The sequence below is a fragment of the Myiozetetes cayanensis genome, unplaced genomic scaffold (genome assembly GCF_022539395.1).
Source record: "Myiozetetes cayanensis isolate MyiCay16 unplaced genomic scaffold, myiCay2020 scf30, whole genome shotgun sequence".
In the NCBI taxonomy this organism is placed as follows: Eukaryota; Metazoa; Chordata; class Aves; order Passeriformes; family Tyrannidae; genus Myiozetetes; species Myiozetetes cayanensis.
Genome location: NW_026087522.1, coordinates 1,718,607 through 1,732,806, shown reverse-complemented (window position 1 = coordinate 1,732,806; position 14,200 = coordinate 1,718,607). Strand labels below are relative to the sequence as shown.

The window sequence follows — 14,200 nt, the reverse complement described above, 5'->3', positions numbered from 1 at the left end:
ACTGCAGTATTAAATTATGCTTTACACTGTTCTGCTTGGAAAAAAAAAAAAGCTGCTCCTTTTTGCTTTTTTGTTTTGTTTGGTTTTTTTTTTACCTTTCCTTGTATTTCTTTGCTGAGCTGGAGTCGTGGCAGTGCCGAGGAGGAGGAGGAGGGAGGAGAAGAAACAGCAGCACAAACGTTTGGGGCGTCCAAGCTGGAGTCGAAAAGGGGCTTTTAAGATACCAAATGAATGCCTTGGAGAACGAAGGGTGGAGCCACTTTTTGGGGTCGTTGGCACCCTAAAAGGTGGCTGTGAGGGAGGGAGGAACCTTTTAGGGGGAGGTTGGAAGGGGGAAGGCACGGTTGGATGCTCCGGGGCTGGAGGAGGTGAGAGCACCGAAGGCGGGGAGCGAAGGCGGCTGCAGGAGATAATTCACCTGGAGATTCGGAGCCGGGCTGTTTCCTTGATTTCCTGGTGGTGCAGTGGTTTGGGAAGGAGCGAGGCAGGGGTCCTGCCTTCTTTAAATAGTGGGGAGGGGGGGGTCCCATCACCGGGTGGACACTTTGTTATTTGTGAGTCCGCTGAAGTGGTCGAACTTCTGCTCCGTTTCGTCGCTGAAGGAACCACCTGAAAGGGCACAAAGGGGGCACAAAGGGGGCACAGGGTGAGCAGGGCGGGCAGAGGAGGCTCAGGGCACAAAGAGCTGCGAGAAGGAGGGCTCGAAGATTCTCCTGGGATAATTAAATTTGAATTTTAATTGAGTTTTACCATGACCAAAACAGCCAGGAGGCCCCAGGTTTAGTCCTTGATGGGTTCGGAAGATTAAAGCTGCGAATTAGCCAAATTCACTGCTTGGTTGGTTAAAAAATAAAGCTGTTAAAAGTATTTAGAAATGTTAAAAAAAAAAAGAAAATTTAAGCCATTTATAAAATTAAAAAAAAATTAAAGCATTTATAAAAATTAAAATTATAAAATTTAAAACATTTCTAAAATTTAAAAACCATTTCTAGAATTTTTTTTAATTATCACATTTCTAAAATTTAAAAAAAAAATCCCACCAAAAATAAAACGTTTATAAAAATTAAAAATACAAGATTTAAAACATTGATAAAATTAAAAAGAAAGAATTTATAAATTTTATTTTAAAAAATAGAAACGTTTATAAAAATCTTAAAAGTTAAAATTTAAACATAACATTAAAAAAAACCCCAAAATTTATAAAATATTTATAAAAGTTCAAAAATACGAAATTTAAAACACTGCTAAAATTCTAAAAAATAAAATTAAACATTTCTAAAAATAAAAAAAAATATTTTTATATACATATATATATTTAAATAATTTTTTAAACATAAATATATATATATATATACACAAAATTTAAAGCATTTATAAAGTACCCAAGAGGTTTCAGTGCTGGACCTACACAGGCACTTGGATTGCACTGGAGCTTTCCTGGGGAGGGAAAACCACTCATTTCTTGGTGCAGCTGGAGCATTTTCCTCCTGTTAGGCCGGAGCTGAGGGGTTTAAGCCTGGCCCGAGGCCGGCAGGGTCTCACCTATGTGGCAGTTGTACATCCAGATGCGCTGCCCGTCGTAGCGGCTCCGGCACTTCATCACGTTGTTGGAATAATCCGACTCGGCAACCTCGTAGTTGGGGTTGATGACGACCTGGGGAGGGCGGGGAGAGAGGCCCGGGGTGGGGTTGTTTAAAAAAGGTGGGCTGGAGGGGACGTGGAGTCAGCTGTTTTGTTACAACTTGAGGTTTTTATAATGGAAAAAAAATAATTCGCGGTGCGGGGAAATGGGAACTGCTTGGTTAAAGCCAGGTCAGACACGGAATCCAGGATGGTTTGGGCTGGAAGGCGCCTTAAAATCATCCAGTTCTACCTCCTTGCCGTGGGCAGGGACACCTTCCACCAGCCCAGGTTGCTCCAGCCTGGCCTTGGACACTCCCAGGGATGGGGCAGCCACAGCTCCTCTGGGAATTCCATCCCAGCCCCTCCCCACCCTCACAGAAGCAGGAGGTGTACAAATAAACATCTTATCAGAACGGGTGAGATAACAGCAACAGGAGTGCTCTCCAGCCCTCTTTTCCTTACCTGGAAAAGGTAATCTCCGGGTGGGACGTCGGTGATGTCGATCCACTGGCAGTCGATGTCGTGCCGATACACGTCCCAGCAGCCCACCGTGATCCCCTGCTCCCCAAAGTTGGCACACTCGTACTGCTTCTGCACGTCTGAGGGGGGAAAAGTGCCAGGAGCCAAGTGTTACACCCACGGCAAGGCGGGCTGGGTGATTCCCTCAGGAATTCCCAGGTGTTCCCAGCTCCCAGGGACAGCGGTGCAGTGTTTGGGATGAGATGTAGCACAAAAGAGGGAGCTGCCACCTCCCAACCTCGTCACCTGGAGGCACATTTTGGAATTCCTCCATTGGCAGGGATCCACCCCGTCAGGGCTGGTTTCTGGCTCCTGCCAGGCCTCCATTTAGCCCTTTGGAAGCCCTGAGGGACAGGAATGAATTCCCAGCTCCCAGGGCTCTGGCACACACACCTGCTTCACATTCCGTGTCTTCCAGGCAGAAGCTGGCTTTGTGTCCCTCGGCCACCTTGGTCCCGTTGAGGTTCAGGAGATCGTAGTGGGTGAAAACCTCCATGCTGTGGTAGTGCCTGAGGGTCATAGACAGGGAGAATTATCCTTATAAATGGAATTAAACAGAAATTCAAGGGCAAACAGCCCCTTAGTTCCCAGGTTGAAAGGGCTGCAGGAGGTGGAGTGGGAGAAACCACAGCCAGGGAATATTCCCCTGGGGATAATCCTGTCTGGCACCATCACCCATCCCTGCTTTCATGCTGGCTCCTGGGTATTTATTTACATGGAATTATTTATTTACATGGAATCACGGAATGGTTTGGGTTGGCAGAGACCTTAAAACTCATCCCATTCCACCCCCATCCCTTGGAATGGGATGAGACCATTCCACCTTCCACTATTCCAGGCTGCTCCAAGCCCCAGCCATCCTGGCCTTGAACTCCTAAAAGTGCTAAAGCTGTTCCAGGGAAAAGCCTTGCCCCAGTTTTTTTGGGATCACAGTGTTTTATAATGGCATGAAGGTTAAAAAAAAACCACAAAACACCCCCAAGTCATCACCTGTAGCAGCCCTGGCATTTACCAGAAGAAGGAATATTCCATGCAGAGCTGGGTGTGCCCAGCCCAGCCCTTGCCTGCTCTCCTTTAGTAATTGTTCAAGAAGCAGAAGGTGAATTAATTGGCAGAAAACAAAGATGGGCCCAGTTTGCCTCGCTGGGCTCCCACAGGATGTTTCCTCAATTTAAACTGGGGACATTCCAGCACTGCTGGGCACAGCAAAAAGCGAGGAGAGAGCCCACTGTGGATCCCTGACCACCAAAGTTGGTCCCCAGCGGGGTTTGGGTGATGCTGGACTTCAGGAACATTTTGGATGCCCCCACAGCAGGTTCAGCGAAAATGAGGGCTGTGCCTCAGGCCAGGTGGAGTCCATGGGGTTTGGAGAGCAGGAATTGGGCAGAAATACCTGCCTGAAGCCCAGCTGTGGGCTCCACGTGGCCAGGGCTGGGCACACAAGTGTGGTCATGCTGATGCAACACCTGGATTGGATCCCAGTCCTGGAATCAGGAGCATGAGCACGTTGGGAAGAGGAGAACAACTGGGGGTGCTGAGACAGCCCTAATTCAGAGCCAATTGCTTAAGAATTAAAACAAAAAAAATTAATAAAAGAAGAGGGGAAAAATGTGCATAAATCCTCTCCTTTCCAGCTGTAAAAAATAATCAAGGCTTAAAAACTTCCCATCACCATAATTGCACGTGGATTTACAGATAAAGGAGAAGCAAGGAAGGAGAGGGAGGAAGTTTTTCCTTTTTACCTCATCCTGCCTTAAAAAAAAAAAAAAAAAAAATCCATAAATTCCCATCTGCCAGAAGTGAATCACTTCTCACTCCCTGCTCCGGGTCTTTCCCATTTTTGTCCTGCTTCCACATCCAAAGGCACCCAAACAGGAGCTCGCAGTGCTGGAGGGAGGCACTGGCAAAGCAGAGGGGCAGGGCTGTTGATTTGGGGCAGGTTTGGCTGCCTCTGCTCAGAGCTGGAGGCTCCCAAGTCTGACTCAGATTCTGAACTATGTCTGAACCACTCAGAGGGGTGTTTACATTCTGCTGTTTACAGGCTGGAAAGATTGAAGAGGAATTGAGTTCATCCTCCTCCTCCTCCTCCACCTAAACAGGATCCAGTTTGGAAGCACAGACGGCTCGTGGCCTTTCCCTCGTCCTTTCCCAGTCTCACCTCACTTCCAAGGGCTCTCCCAGATTGCTCCAAGCGCCCCCTCATCCCCTCACTCAGCTCTTTATAAAGACTACAAGGAACTCTCAGATTGGAGAATTTTCTTACACCAGGGGCAGGACAAGAGCTGTGCACTGAGTTGCTTCGCTCCCTTTTACCCCCAAGGAGAGAAAAATCAACCCTGCACCAGCCAGAGTTGAGGGGGATTCAGAGATCACGGAATCCCAGCCTGATCTGGGTGGGAAGGGACCTTAAAGCTCATTTTGTTCCACCCCTGCCATGGGCAGGGACACCTCCCACTGGACCAGGTTGCTCCAAGCCCTGTCCAACCTGGCCCTGGACACTTCCAGGGACGTGGCACGGACACAGTGCCCTTGCCCAGACGCCTCTCCCAAGGAAAGCTCCACACTTGCCTCGTTTATACCCCACTTCTCAACTCTAATCCCGACTGGTGGCTTCTCTGCTCTCAGAGGGTGACAGTGACCCCCCCACACCCCACCCCACACCTCCAGCACCTCCTCCCCGTGCTCCCACGGCAGGACAGCGCCCTGGGCAGCAGAAAGGGGTGGGGGGAGGCCCCATCTGAGGCACCCACCGGTGGCAGTCGTGCCAGACCCAGGCGTGGCGGCCGTTCTTGGGGCGGAAGTCGGACTGGCCGTTGTTGTGGATCTGGGAGGAGAAGCGCAGCAGGCGCCGGTACCCCGAGGTGATGGAGGTGTTGGCGGCAGAGCTGGCCAGGCAGTTCTCCTCCAGGGCACACTGCAGCATGAACATGGGCCTGTCCTCCAGGTAGGCTGTCTGCTCCACCAGCTCCGCGTTCAGCACCAGGTCGGGGGCAGCTGGGGGAGAGGAAGGAAGGGGTTAAATGGGCTAAAGACACCCCACAAGGATCTGCCAGAGGGGAAGGTCAGCCCCTTCCTCCCGCTGCACTCCTCAGCCTCAGCAGCAGCAGTTTGAGTCATGGAATCATCAAATGGTTTGGGTTGGAAAGGACTTTAGGCTCATTAATACCCACTCCCCTGCCATGGGCATGGGTTGGAAGGGGCTTTAAAACCACCCAGTGCCACCCCCTACCACGGGCAGGGACACCTTCCACTAGCCCAGGTTGCTCCAACCCGGCCTTGGACACTTCCAGGGATGGAGCAGCCACAGCTTCTCCAGGCTGTAAGAATTCACCACCGCTTTGCCATATCCAAGGAACAGCACAGCTCACCCCGTTCCCTCCGGGAATCTCAGGGCAGACCCCTGTGGCCAGACGCAGCAAAACCCATGTTACTCACTCTCTGAGCAGGACACCCCGGCTCCAAACCTGCCCCCTCCCCTGGGGCAGGACACGTGGGCTCCGTCGTGCCGGCAGTGCGCCAGCGACATCTCCGTCCCCGAGCACTTGACCCCGCTCATCACCACGCTGTCAGCGCTCACGTCCCCGTGCCAGTACCAGGTTTCCTGGGCAGAAAGGCACAAAAGAGGGCATTTCACACACTCCTCAGCGTTCAGTGGGGCTCCTTGAGGAGTATTTATCCCCCTGTGACTCCCTCCAGGGAAGGTCAGCCCAAGAGCCCACGGTGTGCAGGAGGAGGATCTCGCCGGTGAACTCAGGGAAGCAGAAGGCTGATCAACCCAGATTTTAACCCCAGTCCCCTGTTCCCCGCCCTAAACATCTCAGCAGCATTCAGCAAATGTTTCTCCTCGGTTCTGAGCTGGTTTAAATCTCCCCCTTGTTTTTAATTCCACCCTGCTCTGCCCGTCCAGCTGACGAGTTCATCCCGGGGCTCTTGGAAGTCATCGGGGCTGTGCCTCTGGGAGAGGTGCCCAGCATTTAAACCACATCTGCCTTGGGACATCTGGGCACTTGGGAGGGCCACGAGCAATGCCAGAGGTTCTGCTTGCACAAGGTGGGGGGGAAGGCAGAGCTACAGCCATGCTGGAAATGCCAGTGGGAAGAAGGAATTTGAGGAGTATCAGGACTAACAGGATCTGCTGACCCAGGGGCAGCATCTCTTGGTGTTAAGGAGGACTCAGAGATCACAGAATCCCAGACTGGTTTGGGTTGGAATGGACCTTAAAATCACCCTGTTCCACCCCCTGCCACGGGCAGGGACACTTTCCACTAGCCCAGGTTGCTCCAGCCTGGCCTTGGACACTTCCAGGGATGGGGCAGCCACAGTTCCTCTGGTAAATCCTCTCCAGGGCCTCCCTACTCTCACAGGGAGGAATTTCATCCCAATATGCCACCTAACCCTGCCCTCTTGCAGTGGGAAGCCACCCTGTGTCCTGTCACTCCAGTTCCTGATGAAGTTCCTTGCTCACTGCTCCTCTTCATCACCCCGTTATACAAAACCCACGGGAAACGCCAATTAACTCACAAACTCACACCCCAACAAAGTTGCCATGGCGCAGCTTGGGAGAAGGTGGGGAGGAAGAAAGAACTCAAAAAAAACCCCAAATCAGATCAGATCAAAAAGCAGCAGCACGTTTGCAGGCAGAGAAAACCCATCTGTGCCGTGGCTTCCACGGCAAGAGGCTGTTTGGGAGCCCTGCGTGCAGCGCTGCACACACAGCCTGCCCTGTTCTGCACACTGGGGCTTTATGCTCCTGGAGCTGGGGCAGCATAAGGGCCTTTTCTGTTCGGAATTCCAGCAGCCTCAGCTAAAGGAAAAAATGTCTTGTTCCCCGCTGGACTCTCGGGGCTGTGTCAACAGAGCCAGGCGGTCGGCAGGGCCGGCGCTCGGGGACGTGGGTGTTCTCAGCTCCTGGGATCTGCCACGGGGGGAGAAGCAGCTGGAGGAGCCAGTTTGTGCAGGGGAATCCTTCCTGCTGGGTTTCCAACCCTGGGGTGTCCCCTGGGGACCGGCAGATCCCCTCCCTGGCCGTGGGTAGGGGTTGAATTGGTTGGAATCTGCTCGTGAGCCCAGTGTGTGCCATGGGCTGGGTGGGAGGGGATCCTAAAGATCTCTTTAAGATCTTGTTCTACCCACCCTTGCCGAGGGCAGGGACACTTTCCATTAGCCCAGGTTGTTCCAAGCCCTGCCCAACCTGGCCTTGGACACTTCCAGGGATGGGGAAAAAATTAAGTGTCAGTCTTGGTCAGGGAGGGTTTAGGGCATTTGGCATGAGAGGAGCAAGGAGTACAAAGTGAGTCCAGCCCCACTGCTCAGGGGGGGCACACATCACCCTGGAGTAACCACAGGGGCAAAACCCAAGGGATTTGACACCAGTTTGAACTTGGCTTCCACACTCCAGGGAGAGATCAGAGACTGCACGTGGCCACCAGCCCAAGCAGGGATCAGGGAGCGAGGCTTCCCGGGAAACCTGAGCTGGGAGCAGGAGGAAAACAACAGCTCTACCCAGAGCTACAGCAGCTCCTTCTGCTCCAAACCTCCCTCCTCGTGGCTCTTGTGCAACGAGCTTTAACCCTCAGGGTCCCTCCAGCTCGTGCCTGGAAGCCGAGTGCTACATCTGGTGTTTTTTGGATAAACCTCCCTCCTCCCTCCTCCAGCATCCCCAACCCCACCCCCAGACCCCCAAAACCCGGGCGGGGGAGGGCTCAGGGGCTCACCTGGAAGGCGTGGCTGGCGAAGCCCAGCCCCAGCTGCCTGCACACCACCATGGCCTCCACGGTGCCCCAGTTGTCGCTGCAGACCGTGCCCCACCTCAGGGTGCCGTTGCGCTCGGCCAGGACCTCCACCCTGCCCTCGTAGGGGTTGCGGCCTCCGCTCAGGCGCAGCTGCAGGGCACAGACACCCACGGGGCAGTGAGGCCACTGCACACACACCCCACCCACCAGGGCACGTGGGACAGCACCCCGGGGGCTCCTCGGGGCTCGGGGTCCCCGAGCTCGCACGGGGATCATCATCAGTTTGGGCATTGATGTGGTTTGGGGTCACCTCCCACCCAGGGCAGGGGATAGTTAGGCCAAGCCCTGGAGCAGCTGCAGGAATAACACATTCCCTGTGAAAACTCCCCTTCCCTGCTCCTTTAGACCTCTGCAAGGAGCGCTTGCTCAGGGGAACCCGGTGCAGGTTCGTGCAGCTATCACAGAGTCGTGGAATGGTTGGGTTGGAAGGGACCTTAAAAATCATCTCATTCCAGTCCCTGTCACAGACTGGGACACCTCCCACCAGAGCAGGCTGCTCCAAGCCCTGTCCTTCCATCATTGCTTTCTTCATTTATAAGCCTCTGCCACGCTCAGAGGAGCTCAAAGCTTGGCCTGAAAAGGGAGCATCACCTTCATTTTCCCTCCTGACACGACACCGAGGGTAAAACCCTTATGGCTTGGGTGAAAAGGATTCCTTCCCAGCGCTGTGCACTGGCAGGGGATGCCCCAGCCTGGAAACCCCCATCCCACATTCCCTGGCACCCAGATCGCTCGGCTTCTCTCTCTCACCTGGTTCTGGAAGCCCATGGCTGGCACGTTGCACCTCACGGCAGCGTCTTCCTCGTGGTTGCAGCCCTGGGACTCCGTGTTGAACTTGCAGTCCGTGACCGACTTCTCAAAGCCCGTGCAGTCGATTTCGTTCAGGTGGATCGGGCCCATCCCTGGCGGGGGAAAAAGAAGGGAAAAAGGGTCCCTTAATGTCTGCCTGTGTTGAGGAAATGCCCCACAGCAGATGCCACGCTGGGGCCCTCCAGCATTCGAAACACCTGGAAGAAAAAGCCACCGATTTCGTGTGAAAATAAACCAAAAAGCTGCAATATGGTTATTAAGTGTTTTCACTGTTGAATTCTTTGCAGTGTTCTCCGGGACTCCAGCAGGCAAGAGCCCCAGAAAAAAGCCAAGTTTCCGCTGTTACATAATTTACAAACTTCAGCTGTAGGAATTCACAAATTATGACCTTTTGGCTGGGTCTGTGCGCTGGAATCCGCTCCCAGTCAAGCCCTGACATTTAACTGGGACATGGACACGTTTGCTGGGACAATAAAGCAGAAAACCACAGGGATGGATGAGGAGCCACTGAAATAAATCTGGACCAGGTGGTGTGGGCTCCAGCACAGGAGCGAATATCAACCATTCCATACTGCAGGGAGGTGCTGGGAGGCAAATGGGAATAATCTGGGAGCACAAGTGGCATCCAAGATGAGGCTGGTCCTTCAAAGCAGCCTCACAACACCCAAATTCCCCGGGATGCAGCTGGAACAAACCCAAGTGTAACCACGGATGTGGAGTTAACTGGGAGAGTCACCGCAGCTGGAGCCTGGAGGGGAGTTTGGGCCAAAAGAGCTCCTTTTCCTCCCACAACGGGATGATCCCACTGCTGGGGGGAGCTCAGCCATCCCAGAGGACACTTCTGACAGGGAGCACTGATGGATGGCCGGGGCTGAGCGGGAAGAGAAAGGGAAGCCCGTGGGAATCGGCCGCTGCCGAGAGTTTCCAGGCTGCGGGAGACAGCAGGGAACGGAGCGTTCCACGCTCTCCTCCCTCACGTGGCAGCCTCTCCTTCCCTCCCCACAGCCATGATTAAGCTGTTTCCTCCATGCAGTTAAGCACACCAGCAGATTTCATCCCACCACAAGAAGGGTTTTGGCAAACCCAGCGGACAGGTCACGTTTTAAAGCTCTCCAGACTCGGGACACCACGTGTTGTTTCCTTCCCTCCCCTTCTCCAAGTCTCCAAAGAAGATTCACCCTTTCCTTTATTCTCACAGTAAGGGTTTGGTGTCATTTGCTCTCCTTTTCCCGCCACAGGAGCAAGGTGTGGGAATGCCCAGGTGGTTTCAGAGGGTGTAAGTTCGCCTTCGAGTTGCCATTTCCCACTTTTTGGGATTTAAACCAGCTCCCAGATGCAGGAAATCCAAACCCAAGCCTGGCTCTGAGCTGTTCAAATGCCCTTCTATTTATAATGGGCGTATAAATGACTCCATAAATTACTGTTCTGGTTTAAATTGGAGCGTTTGAAGTCTGGATCCAGGACTCATTTTTGCCAGGAACCTTCTAGTAATGCATGACACCATGATGTGGTTCTAGAGGACTCAAAGGGAGTCTTAGAGCAACAGATGTGATAATGAAGAATTCATTCCTGGAACAGCTGTCTGAGCAAAGGTTAAGCATCATCATCCCCAAACTTCTTTCAAGGAATCTTGAACACCTTTTTAAGTCACATATTCCAGTCTGGACTCAAGAGACTCGTTAAGGTCAGAGGAGAAACTTCTGGCCCTCAAAGCAAATATCCAGCAAAAACACGCCCTGTCTCATATCCTAAGGGGGTGTTGGAGGTGGACAAGGCCCCAGCAGCCCCTGGAGGTCTTACCTTGGCCAAGCCTCGCTCCTGTGATGGCCTCCTTGGCGCTGCCAAAGCCCAGCTCGCGGCACACCACGCTGGCCGACACCAGGTTCCAGTTGTCGTCGCAAACCGTCCCCCACTCCCCGTTTTTCAGCACTTCCACTCGCCCCTCGCCCGTGTTGGCTCCTCCTTTCAGCCTCACCAGTGGTTGCTGGAAGACACAGGGTGGGAGTGAACCTCTACCTGCAAGCACTCACGGTGTGCACGGGTGTGTCACCTGAGAGCTGGGTTGTGGCGGTGGCAGCGGAGCTGAAGCTTTGGGAACACCAAGAAATCCTTAACTTTTCCTGCCTGGAAGCGGGCTGGGGTCACACAGGGGACATGCAAAGCCCAAACAAAGGCTTAAGGAATGACTTGGCAGCGTGTGTGGCTCGGGAGATTAGTAATGATTTACAAGACCTTTCACCTTTCAGGTCTAAATCCTGCAAGCTCTCGTGCAGGGAAGGGCCTGGGATCCAGGCAGGGATTGCACTATTCCCACCACAGCGGTTTTGGGAGGTGCTGACACCTAAGAAGAGCCCAGAGACCCTCCTAAATCCACACATATCCAGGGCTGGGGGATGCAGCTCCAACCCCACCCACAGCACCCTTGGAAAAGCCCCCTGACCCAGCATTTAGGGCCTCCAGACTCCCTAAAATCAGCCCTGTGTCCTAAGGCTGCAGCTGGAAAATTTCCCTTGGCATCCACTAAGCCATGTTTGCTGCACGTTAAGCTGTTCTTTCCTATTCAGTCACCCCCCTGACCCTGAGCACAAGCAGCTCCAGGGTTGTTTTACAACACTTTTTGCATATCCCAGGATTTTTACAGCCCTCTCCTCGCTAGACTAAACAAACACAGCTCCCCAACCTTCCTGCAGGCCGTGTTTTCCCAGTCTCCCAGGGCATTTCCTTGCAGAGGTAGAGGAAATGCCAACTGATTTCCCTCGTCCCTCCTCAGGGAAAATCAACCCAGCAGGATTCCAGTGGCTGTGGAACAGCAAAGCCCGGCAGCGACTGGGCACCAGTTCAACTGGCTCGGACAGAGCAGCTCCAACAGGAACGTGACCCGGGGATTTTCTCACTCCTTGCTCCCAGCTTTGCCAGCTCCCACCTTCCAGAGGCTGGCAAAGGAGTCAAGGAAGCAGGAGTTTCTTGGGATAGGGGTTAGCTGGGCTTGCAGGGAGGTGGGAATACTCAGAGGGGACGATGGCACGAGGTGTTCAGGTCCTACAGTGGAGGAGTTGATGGTGGAGAGTTAACACCCCCAGGGTGTTCCTGCTCAAACTCACAGAGGCTTAGATGGGATATTAGGGAGAAATTCCTCCCTGTGAGAGTGGGGAGGGACTGGGATGGAATCCCCAGAGAAGCTGTGGAAGTGTCCAAGGCTGTAACAACCTGGCCTAGAGGGAGGCGTCCCTGCCCACGGCAGTGGGGTGGGATTGGACGACCTTTAAGGCGCCTTCCAACCCAAACCACGCTGGGATTTTGGGACAGGCTGGGTTTTCTCCCTGCTCACCTCCTGCCTGAAGGCTTTTCGGAAGCCGCTGTGGCTGCTGGGGGCGAAGGCACGGCCAGGGACGCAGCTGACGACCGCGGGCATCCCGTTCTCACACGTCACGTTCTTCTCCGCATCCACGGTGAGGTGGCTCCCCAGTTTGCAGCTGGAGATGTGAGCCTCGTTCCCACTGCAGTCCATGGAGTAGGGCCAGTAGTGCTGCTTCCTCCTGCTGGCAAACATCCTGGAAGGGGTACAAGAGGACGGGGAAAATCCATAAAAACTGCACTGATGGGGCGGTGTTTTTTGGGGGAAAATGTCTAGAAATAAAGCGGGGATGGAACAGGAATTGTTTGGAGGCTGAAATAAAACTGGGATGGAGCAGTTGTTTGGAGGCTGAAATAAAGCTGGGATGGAGCAGTTGTTTGGAGGCTGAAATAAAGCTGGGATGGAGCAGTTGTTTGGAGGCTGAAATAAAGCTGGGATGGAGCAGGAGTTGTTTGGAGGCTGATCCATTCACACACAGGACTCTTCGTTAAGGTGGCACTTAGAATCATGGAATCATTAAGGTTGGAAAAGACCTCCAAGGTCATCAAGTCCAACCACCTGGGAGCAAACAGGCCACCTGCAAAAGCTAAAGGTCAGAACATGAATCAAAGGTGCAGCCACAGCATCACACAGGGCTCAGCTCGTTCAAACTGCAGTGAACAAACAGGGCCTGTGCAAATAACCAAGGGTGAGTTTGGCCTGGAGAGCCCCCAAAATCCTCTCTCTCTGCTGCTTCCAGCTGGGAATTGGCAGATTGGGAAAAAAAAACCAAAACAGGGCTCTGCAGCTCCTCTCGGTGTTAACAAGCCTGACCCTGAAAGCAATTTCCGAGAGCAGGAGCAGTTCCCTTGCTGACATGTTCACAGCAGAGGAGCTTGGCAGCAGCTCCTGCTTCTCGCTCCCAAGCTGCCTGGAGCTGCTCCAGGCACTCCTGAGGAGGAAAGGGGCACACGTGTGATAAACCGGGAAGGGAAGGAATCCAGCTCCATCCTGACTTTCACCAGAGCTAAAAGTCAAGGAGACACAAAATATGGATCAGATCATCCTCAGAGGGGAGGTGGGAGAGGTTAAAAACACAGGCAAGGCACAGAGGAGCCAACGCCCTGCTGGGATCCCAACGTGGCTTTTTGGGATCCCCGTGGGCTCCCCGGGATCTGAGGATGGGCTGTGACAAACGGGTGGGTGGAACTTCTGGGAGGAAAAGCACCAGTTCTGGGGAACTGCAGAAGGTCCCTGTGGGACTGAGGGCACTGGGAAGGGCCAAAGAGCCTTTCAGAGGGGGTTGGTTTGGGATTCGAGTGGCCAGGTCGAGGTTTTTATCCCCCACCCCAACAGGGGCTGATTCGCAGGGTCACAGAGATTTTGAGGGACTCTCCTCTCCCCTCCTGCTCACTGAGCTCTGCTGACCAGCTCAGCACTTCTCCAGGCTCACAGCCACTGACTAATCCCTTCTGGAGCCAAACTTCCCTGGGCTGAGGCTGGGGATGGACACAGCCAGGCTGGAGATGGAGGTGCAACTGCAACTCATGGTGTCAGGCTGGAAGGGATGGAGCAGGGCTGACATCCTGCCTGTCCTGGGGGGCAAAAGTGGCTGTGAACACAAAGCAGAAGCTGTCAGGGGACCCTGAGTCGAGGCAAAAGGGATGGGAAATGGGAACAGAGAACAAGAATCTAGAAAATAAACCCCCGAAACCAGGGAGGCACAAAGCACCAGCCACCTGAAGGAGTATTTTCACCCTCCACAGACAGGCCCAGGGAGCTCCATGAACTCCAAAGCAGACAAGAAACAGCCTGTCTTGGAGAAATAATGATGGGGATGCCTTAGAATAGCAAACAATGACCTCATCCTGGAAATTTCATGAGGCATCAACATCTGGTTGGTATTAGCAGCCCTCAGTAGGCTGGGAAGAAATAAAACCCCACCTCAGTTTTCCCCTGACAGAATATATATATATATATATATATAAAAAAAGCAGAATACAGATGATCTTTACAGGCATTGCTGTCTTTCAGTTTTTAAACACAGAAAGGGTGCAAACCCCTTGGTGGGAGCCAAGAGCAAGGTCAGAGGTGGCAGTGAACAGTCTGGCTGGGAGAGCCC

General features: G+C 53.2%; 1 protein-coding gene across 1 annotated transcript in view; it reads right to left on the bottom strand.

Annotated features, from left to right (window-relative positions):
- Positions 1-22: 22 nt before the first annotated feature.
- LOXL2 (lysyl oxidase like 2) overlaps positions 23-14,200 on the bottom strand; it is a 36,876-nt gene continuing 22,698 nt past the window's right edge. The window contains exons 5-14 of the mRNA XM_050325831.1: positions 12,073-12,295; positions 10,545-10,728; positions 8,685-8,836; positions 7,857-8,024; positions 5,578-5,743; positions 4,893-5,136; positions 2,536-2,651; positions 2,086-2,222; positions 1,543-1,654; positions 23-609 (exon numbers count right to left, since the gene is read on the bottom strand). Of these exons, the coding sequence (XP_050181788.1) occupies positions 530-609; positions 1,543-1,654; positions 2,086-2,222; positions 2,536-2,651; positions 4,893-5,136; positions 5,578-5,743; positions 7,857-8,024; positions 8,685-8,836; positions 10,545-10,728; positions 12,073-12,295 (1,582 nt within the window). The 3' untranslated portion in view covers positions 23-529. The remainder of the gene's footprint in view (positions 610-1,542; positions 1,655-2,085; positions 2,223-2,535; positions 2,652-4,892; positions 5,137-5,577; positions 5,744-7,856; positions 8,025-8,684; positions 8,837-10,544; positions 10,729-12,072; positions 12,296-14,200) is intronic.